The sequence below is a fragment of the Psittacula echo genome (assembly GCF_963264785.1).
Source record: "Psittacula echo genome assembly, chromosome: 2".
Lineage (NCBI taxonomy): Eukaryota > Metazoa > Chordata > Aves > Psittaciformes > Psittacidae > Psittacula > Psittacula echo.
The window spans coordinates 155,656,863-155,681,919 of NC_137737.1; the positions used below are offsets into that span (position 1 = coordinate 155,656,863).

The window sequence follows — 25,057 nt, forward strand, 5'->3', positions numbered from 1 at the left end:
TATTAAATTATCTATTTATTAAAATCTGAAAGCTTAAGTACTGTGCCCATTGTCAAAAGTAAGAACTTGAGTCCAGTATATTTCCTGTTAAGGGATTTAGCCTTCTTTCCCTATCCAGTGGTTGAACAAGCCAGAGCTGCTTTTATCTGAGAATCTTCACGCCAGTCATTTTCCTTAAGCTTTAGTAGCTTTATAACATCAATTTAATTCTCTCCACTGTTTCACAAAGTTTATCTTGTGAGGAGGATGTGTGAGTCCTGGCAATATCTAAATCAAAGAGAATACATTAAACTGCAGAATATTACAAAATAAATTAAAAATCCACAGCTTCCTCAGCATTTTTGGTGTTGGCTGGCTGCAGACATCACTCCCGTCACATCATAAACTGACTTCTCATTTGTCACAGGACATCATTATAAAGATTTATCGTGCATAGAGAAACAGGAACAAGAGATTACTGAAAAAGAGTTCATTTTTTCATCTGCATTTTATTTGTAGTACCTTTTCTTGGCAGATGTTATCCCCACAAATGAATGAATGTTCTGAAGTATCAAAGTGGACATGGATTGATGGGAGAAATTGATCTGCATTTGTTAATGTACTTTTGTTGCAGCAAGCACATTAAGTAATTAAAGTGCTAAAAGAGATCTTCCCTTCCAGGCACACAATATACTGAACTCCATTAATGCAAGGACAAAGGCCAACTGTTTTTTTCCATTGCAACTCCAGTGCACCTTGTCTGCAGTATACACACCATATAGTTGGATTGCATCCATAGAATTAAACTATGCAGTTACATGAATAGCTACTATCTTAAGGCAGCTCTATAAGATGAAGTGTCAGAAAAGTTTTTGGGTTCCCAACATAAACCAGCTGAAAAGTATCTAATCCAGAAATTGTGTACAGGTTTCCATTCTGAACATTAGACTTTGGGATGTTTTAAGCTTAAAATAAAAGTCAGACACTCTGGAGCAAACTTTTCCCATGTATAATGATGTTTTCTACTATCACAGCATCTGAGCATTTGTGATTGTATCCTGTTAAGAACAATCTTCTAACATATGTCTCTTAGCCACTAGACAGTGCCTCCTCTCTGGGAATGATGGGGATAGGGTACTAAGTTAGGGACATAATAATGAGAGAAATTACAGGTGTGTTTTCTTTTCTTCAACCCTAGTTTGCATGGAGATGTGAATTTTTCACATGCAGTTCCCAGCAATTACTAATACGAAGCTGAAAGCAGGCACATGCAAAATCAGAGGGAAAATTCTGGAGAACATGGTTATTTAAAACAAACACATGTTGAAGAGCCCAGAAATGTTATATTAATTTGAGAGCTTATGAGTACTCCAAATGTCGTCTTATCACTTCTCAACACATATGGACCAGATTCACCACTTATTCTGCTCCCATTTGGTGCCCATGTAGCACAACAAGAACTGGCTGAGTCATATGTCGAGAAAGAGTGTGCTCACTTTACTTCAGTTACCCTTCACACATCGGAAGGCAGCTGATTTTTCTTGGTCATGAACACCAGAATGATAACTAGTCATTAAAACAGCTTATTTAAAAGTACATGTGGCACAGCACTCAGCAAATTAGCCTCTGTTTAGTCATCAGTATAAGGGAAAAAAAGGTTTAAGTATAATCTAGTGAATCAATACATTCACTTCCTGGCTTTCTGATCTAGTCTTGTTAAAGTTGTCTCAGCTTTTTCCCATGTGTAGAACGTAAACAACCAGACTTAAGAAAGACATTTTAAAGGATCGGTAAAGGATGTAAAGTGATTTCTGATCCAAAGATAAAAGGTGATAAAATTTATGCAGAGCAAAGTGTGGTATAGATACTCTGACTAACCAGGTGGACAGCTTTGTACACACCAGGAAAATTCAGAAGTCAAGAGGTAAGGGTACAGAAAAGGAAGGCTTTGTTCTTGCTCCTGGAAGGCAAACATTAAAATATAACAAACAGACAGTGCTAGCCAGGAGGAATGTTACGCAAACAGATGGGATCTACTCTCCCAGGAAATAAAATGCAAGGTGTGATATTAAATAAAAGTCTTGGGTAAAAAATATGGTTAAAAAACAAGAAAGTAAAATGAAACTTTTGGGATTTAGCCAGCTTTTAATACTCATTAGTCACTAACCTGGAACACAGCTCATTCTATCATTTTAACATCAAAAACTGACCATCATAAGATTTCCTTCAAAGTTCTTGGGTAACTGGGCAGTGTTTTGCCTATTTTTATGACTCCAATTCATATAATAAAAATATTTCTACAAGCAGAGATCCTTAATTTAAAGTATTATCCTCTGGAATATCACAGAGTAGCTTTGATCACCCTTAAGAGAGTTAATTAAGTTTTCAGTTCAGCAAAGCAAAGGTTTTCATTTAATGGGCTAAAATCATGTCTTTGGGGTGAATTTCTACTTCAGCCAGTAGAGTTTTTACAATAAGTGGTTGCTTTTCTTTTGTGGGTCTTGAAGAGACATCTATGATCTTCGTTGATGAACTCAGGTCTAACTTTTACCCTCTGAATATTTGTGCTTAATGATATGGAGAACTGATGACACAAAGCCCATAAATTCTTGGAAGTTGTTGGTATTAAGTGCAGCATTGAAAACTGGGGTCCTTCAAGGTTGTGATAGATTTGTTGAGGAACTGAACACAGCAGCATCAAGACTTGAAGTGTGGAGCATTGCCTATAGATGAGAAACAGAACTTTAAAAACTGCATTTCTCAGCTAAAATAACTTTTTAATCTTAATCAAATATACCAATTTCATGCTGTATGCGAAATAGCTAGATGAATTACTGGAGACTATGGTGCTGACAGTAAATCACTAAAACATAGTGTCTACTGCACTGGCTATAACTGGGTGATGCAGAAGAAAGCTGCACAGGGTTGTTTTTATGCCAAGGGAGGCTATGATCATGCTTGTCCTAAAGAATCATCTAGGCTGGAAGGGAACTTGGGTGGCCTCCAGCCCAATGCCTGCTCAAAGCAGGACCAATTATTGAATTTAGACCAAATTAATCAGGACTATGGCCATTCAGGTCTTGAAAACTTCCGAGGATGGAGATGCCCCAGCCTCTTTGGACAGCAAATTCCAGAGCTTGACTATTCTCACTGAATTTATTCTTTTTCCCTTGCAACCAGGAACTGTAGGAAGGGACCAGGTCTAGCTGTTCTTTCAACAGCTTGTCCTATATTTAAACACAAGGTTTGCTGCTGGTGATTATGCCATGCTTCCTCTAAGGATACGCACAATGTGTAACAATGTGATAACACATTCTGAACACAGATAACTTCATCTGCCTCAATTAGTTGCTGTTTGCAAAGTGCTTTAGGGAGGAAAAGTGCCAGAAAAGCTGCAAAGCACCACAATCACCATCACATGAAAACTTGGAGAATAACTTCCCACTCCCTAAAAATTGCTCACAAGGAACACAATGTTTTTTGAAGCATCTCATAGTTATTTTATTACTAGAGCTGCTCATTCAGCAATTTCTGGCACCCTCTTTCATTTAAAATAATTTCAATTACTCAGTCTACGCTGTTGTCATTTCTGGCTTGTTCAAGTTCACTGTTTTAAAGATGCGTCACTTCATTTGTTCTTAAGTAATAAAATGTTGCAGCACGTACACATATATCCTTTTGCAAGCCTGAGGACTTAGACTCCCTTCCCCTACACATACACACACACAAACAGCTGATTGATTCCTAGTGAATAGGCACAGGTCCATCTAGAAACTCCTTGAATTAGGATCTGCAGTCAACATTTGAATTGAAGGTCCGTATAAATCATGTTCGGTGAAATTGAAGCACCTTTCTGACATAATTCACTCAGAAACTCATCAAAGCAGCAATGTAAATGTCACTTGGATGGGGGTGGTATTTGCTTTCCTTAGAGAAGATGGTATCCCATTGTTAAGGGGCAAAGGCTTATTTTTTGGTCAACCAAATAAAACAGATAAGTTTGGCTTTTTCTTCTTTTTTCTTTTCTTGCCACCCTTCCAGCACTGATTACCAACAAGGGATTGTTTAACAAGGGAATAGAACCTGGAGTTGATATTTTCAAAATATTTTTAAAAACTAATAAATATGAAATTTTATTTTGACGCTTTGGGATACAACCTTCCATGGTTTTCATAACAATCATGAGCATTAAAAGGTTAATTTTAAGTAGTACAATAGTTTCTTCTCTAATTGGCTGACTTCAGAAAATGGGGCTTTATAGAAAGGGGTAGGACCAGCATCAGAAACATAGACATTGCCGAAGGCTCAGCTACAAATTCTGGCACAGAAATCTAACTAAAAATGTTATTGCTTAATATTAGGTATCACAAAGAATCTTCTTTGGAGGCGTGAGTTACTGAGATGCATTGCTTGCCAGCCTCTAAATCAGAGAAGACACAATCCAACAAGCCGATGGGGAGACTCCCATTGTTGAAGTGGTTTTGAAAAAGGCTAAAGAAACTCAATTAACATAAAATGCCACATGGTTTTAGCTGATTTCCTGAGTATTTAGCAGTCTTGAAATCTGAGGCTGGAAGAGCAGGGAAACCCCTGTATTTTCTGAGATGTGGATCACTGTATTAATTTATTTGGCTATCACAACCCATTACTGACAAGATCATCACAAAGTGTCCATTCTGCTATGGTACTGGCTTTGTCTAAACATCTAAAATTATATAGCTTTCTGTACTTATAAACATGTTCATAATATTCCAGCTGACAAGATTTTTCTTTTATTTTTAACCTCATTCTGTATGAGATTCTTATATGATACCACTAATATCTGAGCAACCCTCAATACTACTTCCACAAAGACCAATGTCTGTCATATGATTTTTCTTTTATTCACTCCTCTTTGATAGGAAAAGTATTATTCTCTGCTTTCTACACCAGCTTCCTATATGATCTGGTGTCCAGCATGCTCACAGCCGCCTGTAGGGCTGAGGAGATAACACACAGTATTTTGTAGCAATTCCCTCATGATGACATTTCTGCAGCTCAGGACAACTGACATTAAGACATCAGAGCAAAAGGGTATCTTCTAGGCAAACAGAGGTAGTAGGAATATCAGTCATACTTGTTATGGTTATTAACAGCAAGCAGCCTAAGGACAGTCACAAGCTGAGGGCTTGACAGACTAGTTATGTGTATATGTGTATAAGTGTATATGTGTATGTGTATATGTGTATATGTTTATAAATACATATATTTCCTATCTAAGGATAGTGAGCCATACTGTACAAGATGCTGTCATCTAACTGCTAACTTGTGCCTTGCTTAGGTTCACCTCTCTTTTCTCTGCTATGCACTGAACCATTGTATTGTGATATGCTTATATGCAACAGATGGATATGAATATTCCTTGCATAAAGTTATCACTTATTTTACACCATCTGGTTAAAGTACAATCATCAAAATGGCAGAAAAGACAGAAAGGGAACTGACCACAGTAGGTCACGGAAGAAAGAGCTTCAGAAGGCAAGGCACAGTTTTCATCACTGTACACAGGCTGCATTTCAGAAAGGACACACTAAAGTTCCCTGCCACATTTAATATGTGAAAAATCTCAGGGTCCAGAGTGCTAGTTGTCCAGGGACCTTATTTATGAATCTAGATTGTATTAACTCTGTGATATTACCTTGGTTAGTCAATCTATTAAATGAGTTGTAGTTGACCTTTAGCTCAGTTCCATGTAAATATAAAAGTGACACAGAACACTTACCTGATGTGTTTAGGCTAAGACAAGTCACAGTATTGCTTATTTGAAGGAGGAACATTATCTCTAAATACAAGAGTATGCTACTTTCTACTGATTATTTTGATAGTCAGTCTACAGATTTTGTTGAGATGCTGCTCTTCATCTGCAGAATAGCCTCATATTTTAGGCTCCACTCTATTTAGTTTCTTTTTCCCCTAGCACTGGCGCTGGAGATCGCACGTCTCTTCAGTAGACACAGGGTGCCTGAAAATTAGAGATGGCTACACTAACTAACCAAATGAGAGAATTGTATTCACCAGCTGTTATGAAAATAACTTATCATACATGATTCTCCTGAAGTTGAACATTTGCTACAATTTGGGAGATTGTTGTTTATCTTACTGAACACCAGCACCACAGCTACATTCATGAGTATGGGTTTGTGCTTCACTACTTTTAATACTGTCAGTTCAATGCAGCAGGTTCTCAGTCTGAAAAAATGCATATTGTTACGAAAAAGTAACAAGATTTGCCTCTGTCCTAGCCTTTCAAATCATAGAATCATAGAATCAAGTAGGTTGGAAAAGACATTTAAGATCATCAAGACTAACCATTACCCCAGGACTGCCAAGTCCACCACTAAACCATGTCACTAAGGGCTTGACACTGTACCTCAAAGACTCCACGTCCTAATGGACAACAGATGGAAGTAAGGGCTGAACCCCCGTATACAATATGTATTTTCAAGGTATCCATCCTGACAAGAAAAGCATTGGTTGATTGCTGAACCCCAGTTTTCTGGGGAAAAGAGCTGCTTCATTTTGTCTCTGAAGGCAAGACTTCATGACTAAGTACAGAAACAGGTTGTCAATGTAAGCCACAGGGATGTTTTATCACATAAATAGAAGACCCTGTTGAGAATCGTGTTTTCAGCAGTTCTGAATGTTACTGATACTTCATCTGATACCTGCATGGTTTTGTAAACTCGGAGAACACCGATCTTGTTGAAGTTGCATTCATTTAGAAGAAGCTGGATATCATTTTTCCACTCATTTTTATTTACCACCACACCTTACACATGTAAACCATCAGTGTGTCAGACACTTACCAATTGCAGCCTGGAATTTGAAGAATGATAAGACTGATAAGCAGTTGATCCAGTCATGTGATTGGTAACTAATGACTTATCTTGGTTTATAATACATCCTTCTCAGAATCTTAGTGTTATTAAGTCAATGTTTTACCTTCTTTGTGCCTTCTATTTCCTCACTGACTCCAAAAGTTGCTTGCTTTGTGAACACTGTAGTTGTGGGTTACTGGTCTTTTTTTCTCTTTCCAATAGGTTTTGAAAAGCTTTAAGAAAAAAAAGGTGCAGAAGGATTGCTTCTGACTGAAGTAGACAGATCAATTAATTGGTCTCTGACAGTCAGGGATAATTTTATTTCCTACTTTATTAAGGAAAATCAGAATCAGATAATTTCACTAGAGAAAATATGTCACCAGTTATTAAGCAGCACACAATAGAGAGAATTAAGGAGAGAAAACTTGAAAATGTTTTCCAGAAATTGCATTACTTATGAGTCAACCTTTAGAACTCTGACATCAAACAGCATTGCAAATCCTTTGGTCTGACCAAAGAAAAGCATCTTTCTCCCCCCTATAGTAGCACCTACAACATTTAACCTTTGATGTCTATAAATACTGACACTTACAGTTGAGTTTCAGAAGATAAATTTAACACTAATCGACTAAAGTAAACTACCTGCAAAACAAAATTTGCTGATGACTGTTCCTGTTATATATGCCAGAAACATATAACCATAACATATATTTTAAAAAAATCATTACTTTTGTATCACAGTCTCTTTTCAGTATTCACCATTCATACAGGTTAAGAGATTCAAATATCACAGGCTGTTATTCACATAGATTAAGGAGCTTCCATTTCTTGTGGAGAGAGAAAGGTGCAACTGGCTGTGTGTGCGTACAGAATTCAAAATAGCTTCCAGTGCAATCAGCGATAGAACAGGACCATTACTGAAGGCCTTGCATTTTAAAGCACTTTTACTCTGTGGCTTACAGCCAGCAGATCATGTTCTTAATCAAGTTTTACTATTAACCATCACCTAACGGCTTCAGAAGGGCTGATTCTTCCAGGATTCTTTTGCTAAATGCGTTGATTTATTCATTCCTTTATTTGCATGGAGTGCTCTTCTCCAGAGGGCTCACTGCTGGCACAGACATACTCTCCCTAAAGGCACTGTCTTTAGGACAGTTAGCCAAGACTGTTTTGGAAAATATGGTCCTTATTTATGCATAGTACGCAGTTCCAACCCAGGATTTTCAACCTTTTGTCAGTAAGGCAGGCAGTAGCAGGACTGTTATGTATGTTATGTGGAGATACATAATCAGGTTTTTTTATTATGATTATTTTTATTTTGGTTTTGTACCAAAGTATTAAAAGGAAGAGTAAGTTACATAAATTATTATTAATGTTGCTAGCTATTAATAGTGTTAACTATTAATACTGTTAATTATTATTAATACCGTTAAACCAACACATTAATAATATTGATTTTATTGTTAAAAACCCTAACATGTTGTGTTCTCATAGCAATTAATATTCACTTCATCTCTGCTGCTGTGCTGATGGACAACCTTTCAAGAATCACCTTTCTGGCCTTCAGCAAGACAGAGTGATATTGACTCAGTTTACAAGGCACTAAAAGAAGAAAAACACTAGTTAAACAAAAAATCCCCATCATTATTACTTCTACCACCTTCTCTTCTGGGAAGATCACAAGTCAATCCAAGATATCCCAGATGTTTATAGTAAATACCAACAATGGCAATAGAGGAAAACAATTAAAAAGTGTGTCCAAGTTAAAATGAAATTTGGCAAGCTCATCTACTCCTTTTCTTCACATTTCCATACTACAGTGTCAGGGGCTGCTGAGTAGATGAAACCAACCAAAGGACATTGATCATCAAGTCTGAGACACAATAAAGGACTTAGTTGGAAATGTAAACCTTAAAACTATATGTATACACTATATAAATGTAATAGTGTGCAGGATACATAGAAAAATAACTGTAAACAAATTAATGCAGTATAGCCTGTAGTACTGTGTGTTTGGAATATTAATCAGTAAAGCAAGGTAAGCACCAGTGGGGAAAAAAGCAAGGGTAATTACAAACTCATTATTATGACAGCAGAATATATTAACTGTGTTAGTGCTAGGTTTACCCCCACACCAGAGATTTGATGTGACTGTCAAAGCCAACAAACGCATTTTATGGAAATTATAGAATGCAAAAGCAGACTAATATGACAAAAAACAGGCAGCCCATCACACAGTAACATTCAAAGTGGGAGGATTCCTGGCTAACCTCTATACATCCTACCATCTAAGTCCAAAACAATCACTGAACCCACAGACAAGTGTCGATTTTCAAATGTGAGGAAGATCAAAGACATTTACACTAATCACCAAAAACCAAGAAAAACAATCTATAGCTGGGATTATCTTCTAAGGCCATAAGGACCAGAAGACACAGGAGAGTTCTTTTGTAACTCAGATAAACCAAACAACTCAAGCACAGAGGACTTTATATATATATATATATATATATATATATATATATATATATATATATATATATATATGACAAGTACTTGGTGTAGTCAGAATGCTTTCTAACATAAAGTTGGTGTTTATTCACTTGGTGACATGAACAGAATGACAGATGCCAGCTGTTAAAACAAAATAGAGCCATGTTTCCTTCATTCAAGTTCACAGCATCTTTCCCACATAACAAGAAGCCTGTATACAGACAGAAACAACTCTACCTAATCTATCCCAATACTTGAAAAAATTCCATGGTTTCCTTGCAGGAAATGGTGCTTTTGATGAGCAAATCTGCTGTAAACCACCCCTGTATCAAGCTATGGTTTGAAAGAAAGAATTCAGGGTTCTGTATACATCAATCCTCATAGATTAAAGAAAATAAGACTTCACTAGACCCACTGTTGTCCATGAACTACCTTCTTTTGACCTATCTGGGTCTTCTGGTCTTCTCAAAAAGTGTTTCTTTATCTTATCTTTTCCTCACTGAATAACACATGTAAGGCACAATATGCAAAAAGAGTAAAAACTCACACTTGGTCAGGCTTCTCCACAGCCACCAGGTTGTTAAAAAAACTATTAGGAAGAGTGGTGCAAAAGAATAGGGCAAATTAAGTATAGCAGAAGTTGTACATGTTCTTCTAACTTAGGGGGATGTGAAAAAACAACATATCCACCAGAAACAGAGCTTTAGGAAAACATGGGCATTTATTTTCCCTTGTGAAATGGTGAGAGTTAGCTAATGTCATTAAAAGAACATAGCCATTAGATTTATGACCCTAAAATGAACATGTTTTCCTTATGGTTCAATATAGCTATAATTTCACATAGGCTCAAAACCAGTCCAGAAGCGTTTAAAGCAGCTATTGTACTTATATCTGAACAGATGCTTAAAGTAATTTGGAGCATTACAGCATTGTATTACAAAAACAAGTCAGTCAGTCTGACTTTATAGTGAAAGTAATGTACATTGATCTTACTTGACAGCAATGAAAGCCCAATGACATCCTTCCCTGCCCTGGAGATTGCATGAAATATAACTGCATTTGGCATAAAAGAACCTGGTTTGCAGTTTAACTCTTTTCTGTAAACTACTCCTGTGTTATCAGCTATAAATTAATGGAAACATCAACTCACCCCCTCTGGAAGAGGTCCACATTATGGAATTTGTGTAGCTCCACAGAAAATTCGACCGTTCCCTGGACCTCAGACATGATTTTTTCAGGTCATCACCTAAACAACACATATATAGAGGCGTTACGAACATTTGAAGTATTTTGCTTAACAAACTCATGAATGGATTGCTACTTTTTGTTCAGCATCTTTGGGTTCATGCAAAGCTTGAAATTGACTGAAATCAACTGGAACTTTTCCAGTAACATCGTTGGGCTCCATCTTCAGGAAGACTTGCTAAAAGCCAGATCAAAGCAGTAATTAAGAGAGGTAAAAAGTCTAATTAAGCCTGAGGACAGAATGATAATATTATGCAAAGTATAAGAAGCAAAAAGTAAATAACATATTATGTGCAAGAATCTCAGAGCAAATTTTAATTAACTCTCTTGCTACTCTCATATGGGAAATTGATTTTTTCCTTCCCATTTTACCAAATGGCAGATATCCAGGGTCAGCACAGCTCATTTCTATAAAAGCACAGGCCCAAAAGACAAAAGCCTTAGACAGATGAGAGCAAGAATTTGGCTGCCTCTTGCTTTTGACCCTTCCTGTGACTTAACTAAAGCCCCAGAAGGGAAGCTTCTGAAGAAATATGAATAATTTAAACATTAATGAATGAAAGAGATTCTTCTAGGGAAAATGCTGGCAATCAAAGCACCTAATAGGCCACAACAGCCAGATCACAATTTGAAGCATTACAGCCACTTACAAATAATATATCATAAATCCATCAAATCATAGAATAATCCAGGTTGGAAGCGACCTCAAGGAATCTTTGCGAAAGTCTATTTCCAAACCAGCCCTACTTAATACACCAGTGTAAACCCTCAACACTTCCCTAATTGCAACAGAGGAAAGCCAATGGCTTTTACAGATTTAGGACAGATTTTGAATTTTCTATTTGCCTTTTCCTACTTTCCTCCCCTCAAGTTTACTTATGGCAATCTGCAAGCTGTCTGGAAATTGCCTGTAGCATTGTAGATCTCTACAGATAGAGATCAGATTTCTTTAACACATTCAAAAGCATCATTTTAGTAGCTCTTTGACAGCAGTCAAGTACAAACTCTGAGGATGACCCCTGTCAGGGCTGCTTTAAGTGTACACAGAGCTCAGACTGCCAAGTGAAGAATTTCTCCATATGTACTAACCAATTATTTCCATGGCACTCAAAGATTTGACTGCTTTTTCCAATGAACCAGGAATGAAGAGGACATTGATACATGAAGTCCTCAGATAAGCATTAGGCTGTAGCTTTCTGATAAGTCTCAGTGCTCACTCTTGATTAGTAATTTTCCAACCGACTGGCTTATTACACTGATTATTTTAAACTATCTTTTCATTCTGGCTGTCCTCTCAAGTACTGCCATTTTTCAAAAAAAAGCTCATCCCAGAGTTAAAGGCTGTTGATTTTTCATTCAAAAACTAACAGTGCAGATGTTGGCTTTGGAATGACAAGAATGGGACATAAGATGAATGCAATATATATAATACACATCTATAACTATGAGAAAGAAAAGGACAATGGCATTGTTCCTGGCAGTGTTCAAGGTCAGGTTGGACAGGGCCTTGGGCAACATGGTCTAGCGTGAGGTGTCCCCGTCCATGGCAGGGGGTTGGAACCAGATGATCTTAAGGTCCTTTCCAATCCAAACCATTCTATGATTCTATGATAATTGCTAAGCTATCCATCTGGTTCTCTAATACACCTCCAAGGTAAGGAACTCTACATTACCCCATGTTAGGCATGATTTAGGAGCAGTGATGGAAACTTGAAACTTGACAAAGTGCTACTCTTTTTTTCTTTCCTTATTTCAACAGGAATGATACTAATTCTTTCTCCTTTCACCTTTCTGCACTCGTTTCTAAGGAGCTGTATATTGTTTATACAGAATGTGTATGACATATCCACCTGGTTATGTGCATTATAGTCTCATCTCAGTGTGCAGTATCAAAGCAAAGCATATTGCATGTAGGAAGCCAAGAGAAAACCACACAATGTTACAAAGCAATACTCTGACAAGGTATTAGCCTCAAGGAGAGTGCTAACTGGAAGAACTGCTTCTCGATAAGTCTGCATGTTGTGCTGAGGCATTTTTCCCTAGACCAAAAGCTCAGGATCAATGGAAACTCCATGCTTTTGAAGATACCAGTTTAAAGAGGAGAGGTGTGAGTGGATGACCGGCCAGTTCAGACCAGCACCAACATTGTCAAAGACAGAAAGCATAACATGAAAATAAGTTAGCTAGGTTAAAAGAAAAAGTAAATGCATGAGAATACATGCAAAGGTATTCTCTGTATTTACATTTTATTTTTCATGCTTTATACCTTTCCATAACAAATGTGGAAGAATTGTCCTAAAAAAACCCCAGCTGTTTCTGTAACTTATTTCCCTCACTGATCACCAGAACGAAGGAGTAAATAACTACTACACCAGGTTGGAATTCCATCCACCCCACCAGCACACCAGAGGATCAGAGCACACAAATACTACATCAGATAGCTATATGGACTGAGACCCCAGGAGCAGGGCACTGTAGGGAACACATGACAAGTACTAAAAGGAGGCTCTGGAGCACCTTATCATCATGGCACTTAGCAAGGCTCAAAGAAAACTTGCTCAGAGACATGGACATCATGCTTCAATGAAAGAAGCTCTGAAATTTGGTAAAACAGCTGCAGGCACCACTGGATCAAGAAAACACAAGTGCTTAAAATGATGCACCAAGGTACCAGGTGCCTGCTTAAAAGAACCTGATCACAGCCCTTCAAAATCCAAGGTCTGTGAAGGACATCTGACCACCCCTTACTCACTGATCATTATGCAGGACAACCTTGGTTTATAAATAGAGGAATAGTCTGTATAAATAATATTTAAGTGAAGGATGCCATTACATTAGCACTGTATACACAATAGGGGATGTTGTCAGCACTGAAATATTATCATTCATCTAGTGAGGAGTTTATTAAAGAAAAACACAGAGGTGATTCTTGGGAAGGCTTTAGTACAGAGTTTTTTCTAAAATGTCTGTTTATAAGTCAAAATCTTTACATTTTCTAGAAGAGAACTGAAGACACCACTAGCAAATATCAATGTGAAGCTCCTAAACTGCTAAAGCAACATGGGAAGTGCTTTTGTCATATGCTTCTGTAAAAGCAGTCTCCATGATCTTTCTCTTCACTCCAAAGCACTAGAATGTTTCATAAGGTGCTGCTATTGTCACCATTTGTGCTCTGCTGTCCTACGCGCACCAATGTTACAAGTCAGGTCACCACTTGGACAGTCTGTCCTTCCAACTAGAGCTAGTGTCCTAGCGAGAGACAATTTCAATTGTCATTTTACTTGCAGCAAGCAGACAACAACTGAAAATCAGAATCCTTTATACAAATAAAACTCTATGAAAATATAAATGCTTAAATATTAGAGACTGTCTCACTTGCATTTGTAAGTGAAGGCTTCGTTTTCCTCCCCACATCTCCATAGTTCTCAGTGTTGGTGCTTCTGTATTTGAGATTGTACAACATATGATACTGGCCATGCTGCAAAAGCTTTATCCATCTTTATCCTCCATTGCTCTCTGCATCCTTTTTGATTCACAGTATTTGTATGAATGACACTTTAGAGATACAGTTAACTGACTGAGCCCTCTGACAGCAGGCTAGTAGTTGATTATGTACCACGCACACACAACCGTTAAACGCCTTGAAGTTAAAAACAAGTCTGTCAATTTTCTGCTGCAATCAGCATCAACCCAACCAAGGGGAGCAGAAGAAGGTGAGATGGGGACAGAGCAGGGTGGAAATAAGGACAGGACACTGCATGCTCTGAAAGTCCATGAACTTTCCAGCATTTATTCAATCATATCTGAGCGAAAAATCAAGCAGACTTTTTTAGCACTTTCACCATTCCTGTTCTTCTTTATCACAGGAGCCAGGAAAAAAAAAGAAAAAGAGAAAAGAGAAAAATACCAATGACAAAAGAACAAAACACCATGTGATAAAGGGCAGTGACTCATAAATCTAGAGACATTAATCTAAAAGAATACAGCTGGAAAATGAAGCTCCTGGAAAACCAGCACATATTACCTTCAATATTGCACCACTGTCCTTACTGCTTTTAAAGATTTTAATTTAATTATTAATTTCTTCAGAAACTGGCATTTGTTGTGAGCTGGCCTTAATTTATTTATCTATTTCTTAAGAATTCCTTGATTGTGTAGAAGTCACAGTGAGATACCCTTATTCACCTCTCTACAAATGCCTTCGCCTGCTGTAAAATTCTAAGTAAGGAACAGTAGGAGAATGATAAACACACAGGACTATGCTCTGAGAATAAAGAATTAGAAGAAGCAGTCAAAGTCTCTTTTTCTGTTTGTTTTTCTTTATTAATTAAATTGCTCCAATGTTCACCTTCATGCAGCTGAACTGGATCCCAGTTCTTACAGCAGAGATTGCATATCAATAGCCATGTCTGAGCATACATTAATTGCTTGAGTCAAAGCAGCCACAATGTCAGTAAGTCCTTTCAGTACAACATTGTCGTTAACCCTTCTCCGGCATACAGAACCTCTCACTGTTTTCCCCCATGCCCCAGGAAAGTAGGAAACATGAGGTCTTCAACAAAACAATGATTTCCAAAGATAAGACCTCATTTTGTTAAAATCAATCAAGCCAGTAATTCTTGTCTAAGGTTTTGGGTGATGGCAAGGTACCTCCTTTACACTTTTAAAAGGAAGCAGTCTAAATACAACACTAAAGACACAAAGAAATGACAAGGATTGTTTAGCAAAACTAAGTAGTTACAATATTTTACATTTTGTCCTTTCTTGGTACAAATCATTGACAAAACAAGGCCTAGAACCTGGATATCTCATAAATACTGTATTTTTAGACTGTTTTAGGATTGAGATGGCATTTAATTTTATTCAGAATACATCTTATTTTCCTAAAATGGTTTTGGCTTTTTCCCATCATTGCTGAGGCATTTACATCATGCTCAGGTCCCACACTGTCCAATACATTCCTATTACCCACCACCATTCCTTTGACATAATACACAGATATTATTCTTTTAGTCTATGGACCACCCCTGTGAAATGTCTGTAAAATGTCCATAAATGTCCACAAATATCAACCAAATGTCTGTTGAGTTCATTTAGTCCATGACTTTGGACTTCATATGCTATGGTGGTCACTGGACAGGGGAGGTGATGTGTTGCATGGTGTTATCAGGCACCAAAGCCAGCTCAGGTCAAGTCACTGCTGCACTTGCACTGCTTCTTGTAAGGCTTGTCCTCCATTGTTTCAGGTGGTTTCTGCTATAGTAATTCCTATAATATACAATTCAAATCATGGGTTACAACAACTTAAAGTTACATCCATTACAAACTCTACCTCTGGTTTCCTTGGGCCACGTTATAGGGTTTAACGTTGCAATGAACTCTTCTCCTTGCTCTTAGCCTGGTTAGCAACAAGGGATTCCTGGTGTAGTAATTCCTATAAAGTGCAACTCAAATCATGGATTAGTTCATGCAGTTTGACAGCATTCAGTAGCAATGTGACTTTGTTCAGGCTTTGATAGTCCACTGTTAACCTTCAGTCTCCATTAGACTTTTGTACTGGCCATGTGAGACTATTAGAGGGTGAATAAGTCTTCCTGATTGCTCCTTGGGTCTACAGTCGGCAGATCAATTTATAAGGTGGGAACCAGGGAGTCTCAACTGGTGAGATAGTGTCACTGGTGCACTGTCATGGTAGCAATTGGCATCTGTTGTTCTTTAAGCCACAACAAACCCACTGCAAGCACATCTTCTGAGAGACCAGGCAAGCTGGACAGCTCTACAATCTCAGTATTCAAGATAGCTATACCAAAAGCCCATTGGTGCCCTTTTGGGTCTTTGAAGTACCTTCTCCCAAAGTAGTCTATGCCATGGAGCCTCTGGTCTAGTCACAATAGGATGCTTTTGCCACTCATTCCCAGTTAGGCTTACCTCAGCCTCCACACAGACAGTTCTTAGGATCCTCCTGTGACTCCAGAAATACAGATGGATTCTGCCTCTTTGTAATTTGATGGCATTAGGCACTGTGCAGCAGTGTCCACTAAAGCTTTATACTCCTGTGGGACTCATGTGCCAGGCTATCGAATTCACATAGTCCAGTTTACCCAGTTGTCTCCTTTCTCTACCTGGCCAGCCCTCTCTTCCTGATCAGAGTCCTCACTATTTGACTTCTGTGGCTGCAAAACAGAAATCCCTTCATCAGGGTCAAAAGTCTGACCAGCCCTTCTACTCTGCCCAACAGACACCAGAACAGTATTTTTCCTGGATGGATACTTTTTGGCTGCTGCATTTCCATGCAGTTCTCGTACCCGAACTTCTAGTCTTCAAGTAGGTTCACCACCTTACTTCCTCATGTCATCACTCTCATCATACAGGAAGAAACAGAGGGTTGCATGCGGCATATGCCACCAGTACCCTTTCCATTGATCAGAAACAGGCTAACTTTCAATTGCTGCAGCCTTGGTTGGAGTGAATGAGGAAGAACTCACCTTCTTGATAAGCTTGAATGTGGGCCAGTCTGTCCACAGCTGAGACACAGGCACACATGGAGGGAGCGAGATTATCTGTGTATTCTTGGAGCTGTCTGGCCAGTTCATCTGTACTTAGTGCCTCCACGTCTCTCCAGCTCATTATCACCAGGGTTTAGGTGTGTGACATTTCATACAAACTTCTACCACATGGACTGCATGCACCACATTTCATCTGGGTCTGTGGATGCCAGGTCATTATAGATCACCTCCAACACAGCTAATTTCCTCAGATACTGAGCACGTCCCTCAGTGACAGCCCATTTGCTTTGGGAATTTTCAGATTCTTCCTTGAAGGGATACTTGTCCTTCACATTTGACAGGAGTCATTGACAAAGACTGAGGACTCCTGCCTGTTTTTCAGTTCCTTTGTCAATGGTCTTATCCTCAGCAAGGGATCCCAGCTGTCAGGCTTCCTTACCCTCTAATTCCTGGACACGTTCAAGGCCAGGCTGAGCAGGGTTTTGAACAACCTGGTCTAATGGAGGGTGACCCTGCCTGTGGCAGGGGGGTTGGAGCTAGATGAGCTATAAGGTCCCTTCCAACAAGAACCATTTTATGATTCTATGACGATATGGCTTGATGAACTTAAAGGTGTTTTCCAGCCTAAATGATTCTATGATTCTATGATTGAGAACTCCACCAGAAGTCTTGTTAGTTTGTTTCCTAAACGCACTTATAAAATCCACTCTCAGGTCTTTCAGTGAACTTTTAGGTCACTGCTTCTGTGATTTATTTGTTTTAATATGTATTACCATTTCAAGATTCAATCTCAAGTTTTCTTCAGAAATCATGTTATCCTTAGCCATGAGGAACCTTCTAATACTCCTTTTAGTCATGGAAGTATCAGGGATTATTTTGTAAGATCTCCAATCTTTACAAGCACCTAACATTGCCCAGTACAGTTTACAGAATGATAGTATCGCAGCACAAGATAGCAATAATCCCTTGCAGCTCTTTAGCTAAGGTTTTTAGGTTTCCTCTCTGCTGTAATCCTTTGCATTTTTTCTTCAATATGCAAGCCAAAGCAAAGGCTTGTGACACAGGTAAAACCAAATGCAAGGCACGTAGTTTTATTCGATCCTATCTATTTAACTTGGTTTTCCACTGCATAAGCATTCAGCGTAGTCCAAAATGTTAAAGGCTAATTTATTATTTTCTACTCTAAAAAGCTAACTCCATTTGGATACAAGCCCTGAAAATAATCTTTTAACATTAAAAAAAAAAGAAAGTTTGCTGTTCAATGTTCTCAGGAAAATAGGTACCCTCAAGTTTGTCAGATGCACTAGACATATGTTCATTAAAAGTGCAACACCATGAATCACTTTTCTCAAGATTTGCTGATTGTTACCACCAAACCTGATAAGTTAAAGACACAGAAGACAAATAACAAATGATCCTTTAAAGAATTACTCATAACCCAAAGAGTATTCAGAGTGGAGCATATAAAGGAGCAGGTTTGTTTTAAGTGACTTTTTTTGCACTTATGTCCTCCACTGTTCTTTTTATTTTTCAAACACAACTGGAATTCACAAAGTACCAGTGAATCACCAGGGGTAAGTACACATTTAACCTCTAGCAGCAGAATTAGTCTTATGAATAAAATCACTTGCACCTCACAGTTGAAACCTTCACTCTAGATCTATATTTGATATAGATCAAATATATAGTCCATATAGTCATGGGTAAAAACATGAGTAAAAACACGGGTAAAAACAGAGTGTACCAAATGAATCCAAAGAAAGTAGCTTGGGAAAGCAAGTCAACAATTTACTTAAATCTGTCTCACATTCTGTTTGTAGAACCAATTCACGATGGAGAATTTGCACAGGTCACCAAATTCAAGAAGGCTGAGAAAAAATGGTCCGGGTTATACCCTTCATAAACTGGCCATTTCAAGGGTATTTAGATGGAGGAAGGGAAAAAAACAAAAAGAAGCCAAAAACAAGCAGGTTGTGCCAGAGGATATGTAGGGCAGAACTGAAAGAGGGCCAGAATAATTTCAGGTGCCAGTAGCCTGCTCTTAAGAGATATAAAGCCTTTGAGCTATTAGGCAGGATTAAATGTGAACACAGCTGTGCAAATTTAGGTCAGGTCACTCAGAAAAAAAGAATGAAGAGCAACCTCATTTTGCCCTCTGTTTGCATGTGCCTGTCAGGACACCAGTTCTGAGTTCAGCTCAGCACAAATCACTATCTGCTTACACCAGTTAATAATAACCTGCTGCTGGTATTGTGCACAAAACGAAACAGCAGGGAAAATTCAGACAGAAGAGGAGGGAGTGAAAAACAGAAAGAAAAAGAAGATAATACAGACTTTCAACTGGACTAATTTCCCACTGCTATATAATCCTCTCTTCTTCACACCTTCCCTACCTTTCCTTTCCCAGCTTGTATTTCTTCTTTACAGCCTTCAATAGAGAATGAGGTTTTAAAATTTCGTGCACAACTGAGAGCTAAAATTCCAGACTCCTAAGAACATCATCATCTTCAATCTTCAGCAGTGTCCTTTTCCCACTGTTCATCTGAAACTTTTCTTCTGATATTCCCATTGTCAGTCTCAGAAACACAAAGTGCATCAAAAAGCAGCAAGTTATTTGAAACCTATTTAGGACACTCAGACAGAATTATTATCACATTTGACTGTGCTTCCCTCATGAATAAGAGCTATATTCTTCTCAGTCTGGTTTTTTTTTTTTGTTGGTTTCATACAGGAAATTAGAACTCTTTAGACACAGACTATACCTTTTTTTTTTATTTCCCTGTACTTATAAAAGAGCCTTTTATAAGTCAGGTATGAACTTCAGTTATACTCGACTTCATACCTGACTAATCTTCAAATTGCATGGACATAGGTCTATACTAAGTCCCTGGAAGTATATCAGGATGTTTGACTTCATTCAAATATTTAGCAGCAGCTAAAGGTCAGTTCTGTCTGTCTTCTGAATAGGCCACATCTGAATGTGACAGCAAGTTGATCGAGAATCTCCTTGGAAATATTCCAGCATCAGGTGCTGTAGGGCTGGAAAGGAGAATAAGAAGATAGATGAGATGCATCCTCTTGTAAGACCTATGTGGTTGTCTGATGCATGGGTAAAGGAGCTATCTGCTTTTGAGCACAAATCGTCATGTCAATAGAGACATCACCAAATATTCCAAGTAGATAACAGAGGGACTTGAGCATCACCATGACGCTCACTATTAACTAGTGAAAGCTAATGAACTAGTAACAGCTAAGACAGTGAAAGGTGACTGGATTATGGCTTTGGGCACTGTTCTGACTGTATTTCCATTTTTGGTCATGAAAAATTTCATGGCACTCTGCTGTAAAGTCGGCTGTCCTTGTCAGATTTTAAATGCTTATATTGCATTTTGCCTGATCAAAATCACTACAGAGTTTCACTTGGACAAGGTATATTCTCCTTAAGATGTTCTGAGAACATCCTAAGCAAGCATATACTTTACATTAATCCCACTGATTATCCTTGTTTGTGAAACATTTGAAGCATAGTCATTTGCCCATGAGATAAATCTCACTAAATAGAAATGCCCTCATATGAATGAGGTGTTTAGTCATGCTACAGTCAATAGAGATCTAGCAAATACACTCTAGAAAGGTTCATGTGACTACTGATACCTACTGTGCTCACTACCAAGGGAGTTAAAGGTAACTTGCTCAGGTGTAGACATGTAAGCTAAGTCCACATCTAGTTAGATTAATGTAACTGATAGCAAAATGGCACATATAATCAGGATTTTGAATGTGTCTACAGAATCACACATGAAAATGAGAAACAGAATATGCGTGTCTCTATAGATACTATTGCCTTATATGTGTTTTTAAAAGATAAAGAAAAAAACCCAGCAATTCCTCAAAATTTAATGATACAACATTTTGCCTTTATTTGCCCTAAAGCATTTTGCCTTGTGTGACATCTAGCTGGAGTCAACAGTGGGAGTATCACTGGATTGCAAGGTGTTCAGCTCTTAGAAGATGGAAAATGCCAAAGATAAAGTTGGTCATGGAATCTCCATTATCTCCTTACCTAATGCACATCCATCGTGTTATTATCAAACAAAGATCTACAAAACCACTGCTGTCTTTTTCAGTGTTCAAGACAGACAAGATCTGGGAATGAAAATTAATTCTTTAGAAGAGTCTTTTCACTTTTTTTGGATTTCAAATGTGTTCTAAGGAAGATAAGGGATCCCAGAAAACAAAAGTGGACTGCTGGTTCAAAAAGATATGTGCATATTTAGCAAGTCAGGTTCTCTGATGTCTTGATCACCTGATCCAGTTAAAGACTCTTAACACAGCCATTTTCATTTAATAAAATTCTCTGAAATTGCTAACAAAGCAACCACTGTCAGCAGCTGCGTTAAGGTTTCATGTGGAATCAGTGATGTTACTTGATGCTCATCAGGAGCTGTTGAATTGTATGCTTGCAGTGCTGGACCAAATGAGACTCATACACTGGGCAAGACAAGAACTAAGAGCACTGAAAGCTTGACAAGCAGTTGTGGGTTAGATTATTATCACTAAAAACACTCACAGGCTGGGACAGTGCAGGAAGAAGATAATGATGCTGGCAAGAGAACTTGACAGAGACAGAGCAGCATCGGCAGAACTAGGGTCTCAGTACTACTGGATGAGAGAATATTTGCAACACTGAAATGATGTTTTATTTTCAAGGCTCACAAAAAAATGAAACAACCAAATAATTAAAATATATATTTCAATAGCCATCATCAGCTGTAAAATATTTAACAAATTCCACACAAATGCTGAAGCAAATGCTTATCCCAAAGGGCATTGACTACTACAGAAGGTAAAAAAGCCTGTAGACCATTTTCCATTACAATGGGCCTTTGGACAGGCAGTAACTATTAAACTGGAATGCAGTAAGAGAAGAACAGATGCTAGTTTAGAGCAGTAGGATTTAAATAATGGCAATAAATATGCAGAGCCATAATCAGAATGTTGACGTATTTTAAGTGCTGGGGCCATGTTGATATAAATAACTGCATAACTGCATCACTTTTTGCCATAGAACAAGGACTAAATTAGGTAGTTTACAAACAGAGGAAAAGGCTGACTTATTTGTCATGGCATTGCTTGATCTGCGATAAAAAAAGAAAGTGCCAAGTAAGCCATTGCTGGACATGAAGCCAACACAACAAGGCTTGAGGTACAGCTGCTGAGTAAAAGGAGGCTTGTAGAGCCTATCAAAACAACAAGAAAAACATGTCATTCTCAAATTCAGGCCAACATCCTGATGAACTTCACCAGAGGGATGGCTTTGCACAGGTAGCAAGTTTTCCTCACAAAAGGACAGTAATTTTTACTGGAGGTCTTGGTTCCTATTCCAGTCTCAGGTCATCTGTCCATCAAGCTTTTCCTGACAAATTTGTCATGTTGGTCTTGGTCATCTCATGGACCCAATGACTCTTCTCAAATGAGTAACGGCTTGCTGGACGGATTATGAGCTCTTGAGGTTCATTTGGATGAGAAGATGGATTTCCATTTGAAGAGTTGGGGCACTGCAATAGTGTGTGACAAATTACTGATTTTCCAAAGCATCTAAGTGTTTGTGTTGGTGTTGTCCTTAACACACTTATTGAGTTGTAAAGCAAATTGTGCCTGAAGAGTGAGGATATATGCCAACAAGATAAAGATACCCAACTTGGGGCTATTTCCCTAAAATCCTCTTTTCTTGTGCCTAAATACCTCCAGCCATGCAAGCTTGGGCAGTGCAGACAGAGGGATTCTGGTAAGGAAGGAATAAGTAAGGATTCTTCTAAGTAAGGCTGAGGCACCCATCATGCCACACCACCTCCATGTCCCTTCAAGTTCTGCTTTCCTAGCAATGATTAAGTTTAGACTCAATGTCCACGGAATGCTGGAGATGTACCAGCTGTACACTGCACATTTCTGATGCAGATAACACTCTTGTAGCGGCAGCACAGAATGCACGGTAGGAAAACACTCTCTTTCTGCAGTTGTTTTGCAGCCTGTAATGAACTAGATACAGCCACAATTTACACTGGCACCAGCGCCCAAACAGGCTGGTTTAAGACAAGCAGAATACCCATACCCTGAAGTTATAGAAACCACTACTTAGACACAGCCCTCAGTTTGCAAGGTCTAAGCAGATGGCAGGGGAAGTTGCTTCTTGCCAAAATCAGACAGAACTGTGTTGCTATCAGCTGCACACCCTGGAGAGAATTGCCTGCTGAGGCGTGGGCAACTGAGAAACTTTCCCCTTTCAAATGGGGCTTCTGAGGCCATGCTGCTTTCCAATGGAATTAAACTGCATTCATTGCTGAGCTGTTATTCTGCCATTTTTAGCAGAGACCAAGCCCTGAAATCTTCTGAGGGTTAATATGGGGTAAATATGAAATAACGGAAGGAATTCAGTTTTGGATCTAAATGGTCATGGGAGCCTCTTGTGGGAATTGATTATCTTTACAATTAGTGGAAAGGCCTGTTATGTACAAACTTCCTTCTTCCATCAGTTACTGAGTGCCTTATAAGCAAAGGGTTGAAGGCTTCTTCAGTATTTTCTTGGTCTAAGTAGGTGTCTAAGCTCTCTCCTAACTCCTCTTTCACAAACAAGTCTATGTACAGGACAATCCTATCAGTAGATGACAGTAACAGAGCTGAAAGCTGGTAGCAGCAGAGTTTTAAGCTTGTGATCACTCCAAAAGCTGAGGCAGAGAGGAATGACATCAAAGGATTTATGATCTTTTCATTACAACATCAACACTACTTCAAAGTATAAAAACAATGGGCAATTCCAGTAACAGTCACTGGAGAATAAAGGCAATGCAGAAACGTATATAGCAAACCTATACTTGGCTCTTCTTTGCTCAGTGTCCCATCTCTAGCAAGTCACAGAAGTTAGAGAAAGAATGTAGCTGGTAGAAGAAATTTCACATGGTCCCTCATGTAAAAAACTACATTTGATACTGAAATCTGTGACTTTATGAGGGCAAATATTTTAGGAAACATGGGAACTCTTCCCAAGGCAAAATATTGCAAATTTGGAAAACATGGAGGAATTTTCCCAGCTAAGGGCTTTCCCACCTTAAAGGCCTGCTTTGTCATTTCAGTAAGGACAGAAAGTTCACTACCACTCTTTTTAATGTCTTTAGAACATTAGAAATTCATTCAATAACAATAGACTGTATGAAGATGCTACTTGGTATTTAGTGGTCCAGCTAGATATTTTTATAAAGTGTGAGTTAAAAAAAACCTAGATTAAAAGGTGTAATGAAAATGAAATTAAAATATTTCCTGCTGCACCTTTTCATACTGCTTGGGACAATCTCAGCAAAATGAAGTGATGCATCTAACACTGTGTGCTCCCTGTGACCAATTTGCAGCCAGCAAAGGTGTCATTTTGATTATGTTGCTCCCATTTCACTAATATAATGCAATTCCAGGAACAAGAATATCTTGATGAAAATATATATCATACAAATATCTTGTACAACACTCCAATTGCACAATCACATGCCAAGCTGCTGAGATAAAAAACAGACCAAAATAGCTTTGGGTACTCCAGGCTAAGAATTCAGTAAGAAAAAAACATCTGGTCAGAAGCAGAGAAGTTATCTAGAAGCATCACCCAAGTAGAAACTGGAGCAGCATTTTGGATTAAACACTTCTTACTCAAAACAGGAATCTTTAGCAAACAAGAATGAAATGCAGATGTATTTCCTAAGTCACTAAATTTTCTACAGAGAACCAGCCTCCAAATCATGACGCTGTTAAATTTTTCAGCTCCTTATATTTACATACCTCACGGGGAACATTCAAGATCTCTTAAGAATGAAGACTCCACTTAGGAGAAGCTTCTAGAGCAAGATGTGACATTACTGTCAGGCGTGTATTAAGCACCTATGTTAAAACAAGCAGAGGGCTGCTCCTCAGTCTCTAAAGAAGAAAGTGAGCTGT

At 38.3% G+C, this 25,057-nt stretch overlaps 1 protein-coding gene across 1 annotated transcript in view; it reads right to left on the reverse strand.

Moving 5' to 3' along the window:
• FAM135B (family with sequence similarity 135 member B) overlaps positions 1–10,556 on the reverse strand; it is a gene marked incomplete at both ends in the record, with an annotated part of 143,919 nt that extends 133,363 nt beyond the window's left edge. Inside the window, one exon of the mRNA XM_080610716.1 lies at positions 10,480–10,556. Within this exon, the coding sequence (XP_080466842.1) occupies positions 10,480–10,556 (77 nt within the window). The remainder of the gene's footprint in view (positions 1–10,479) is intronic.
• Positions 10,557–25,057: the final 14,501 nt, after the last annotated feature.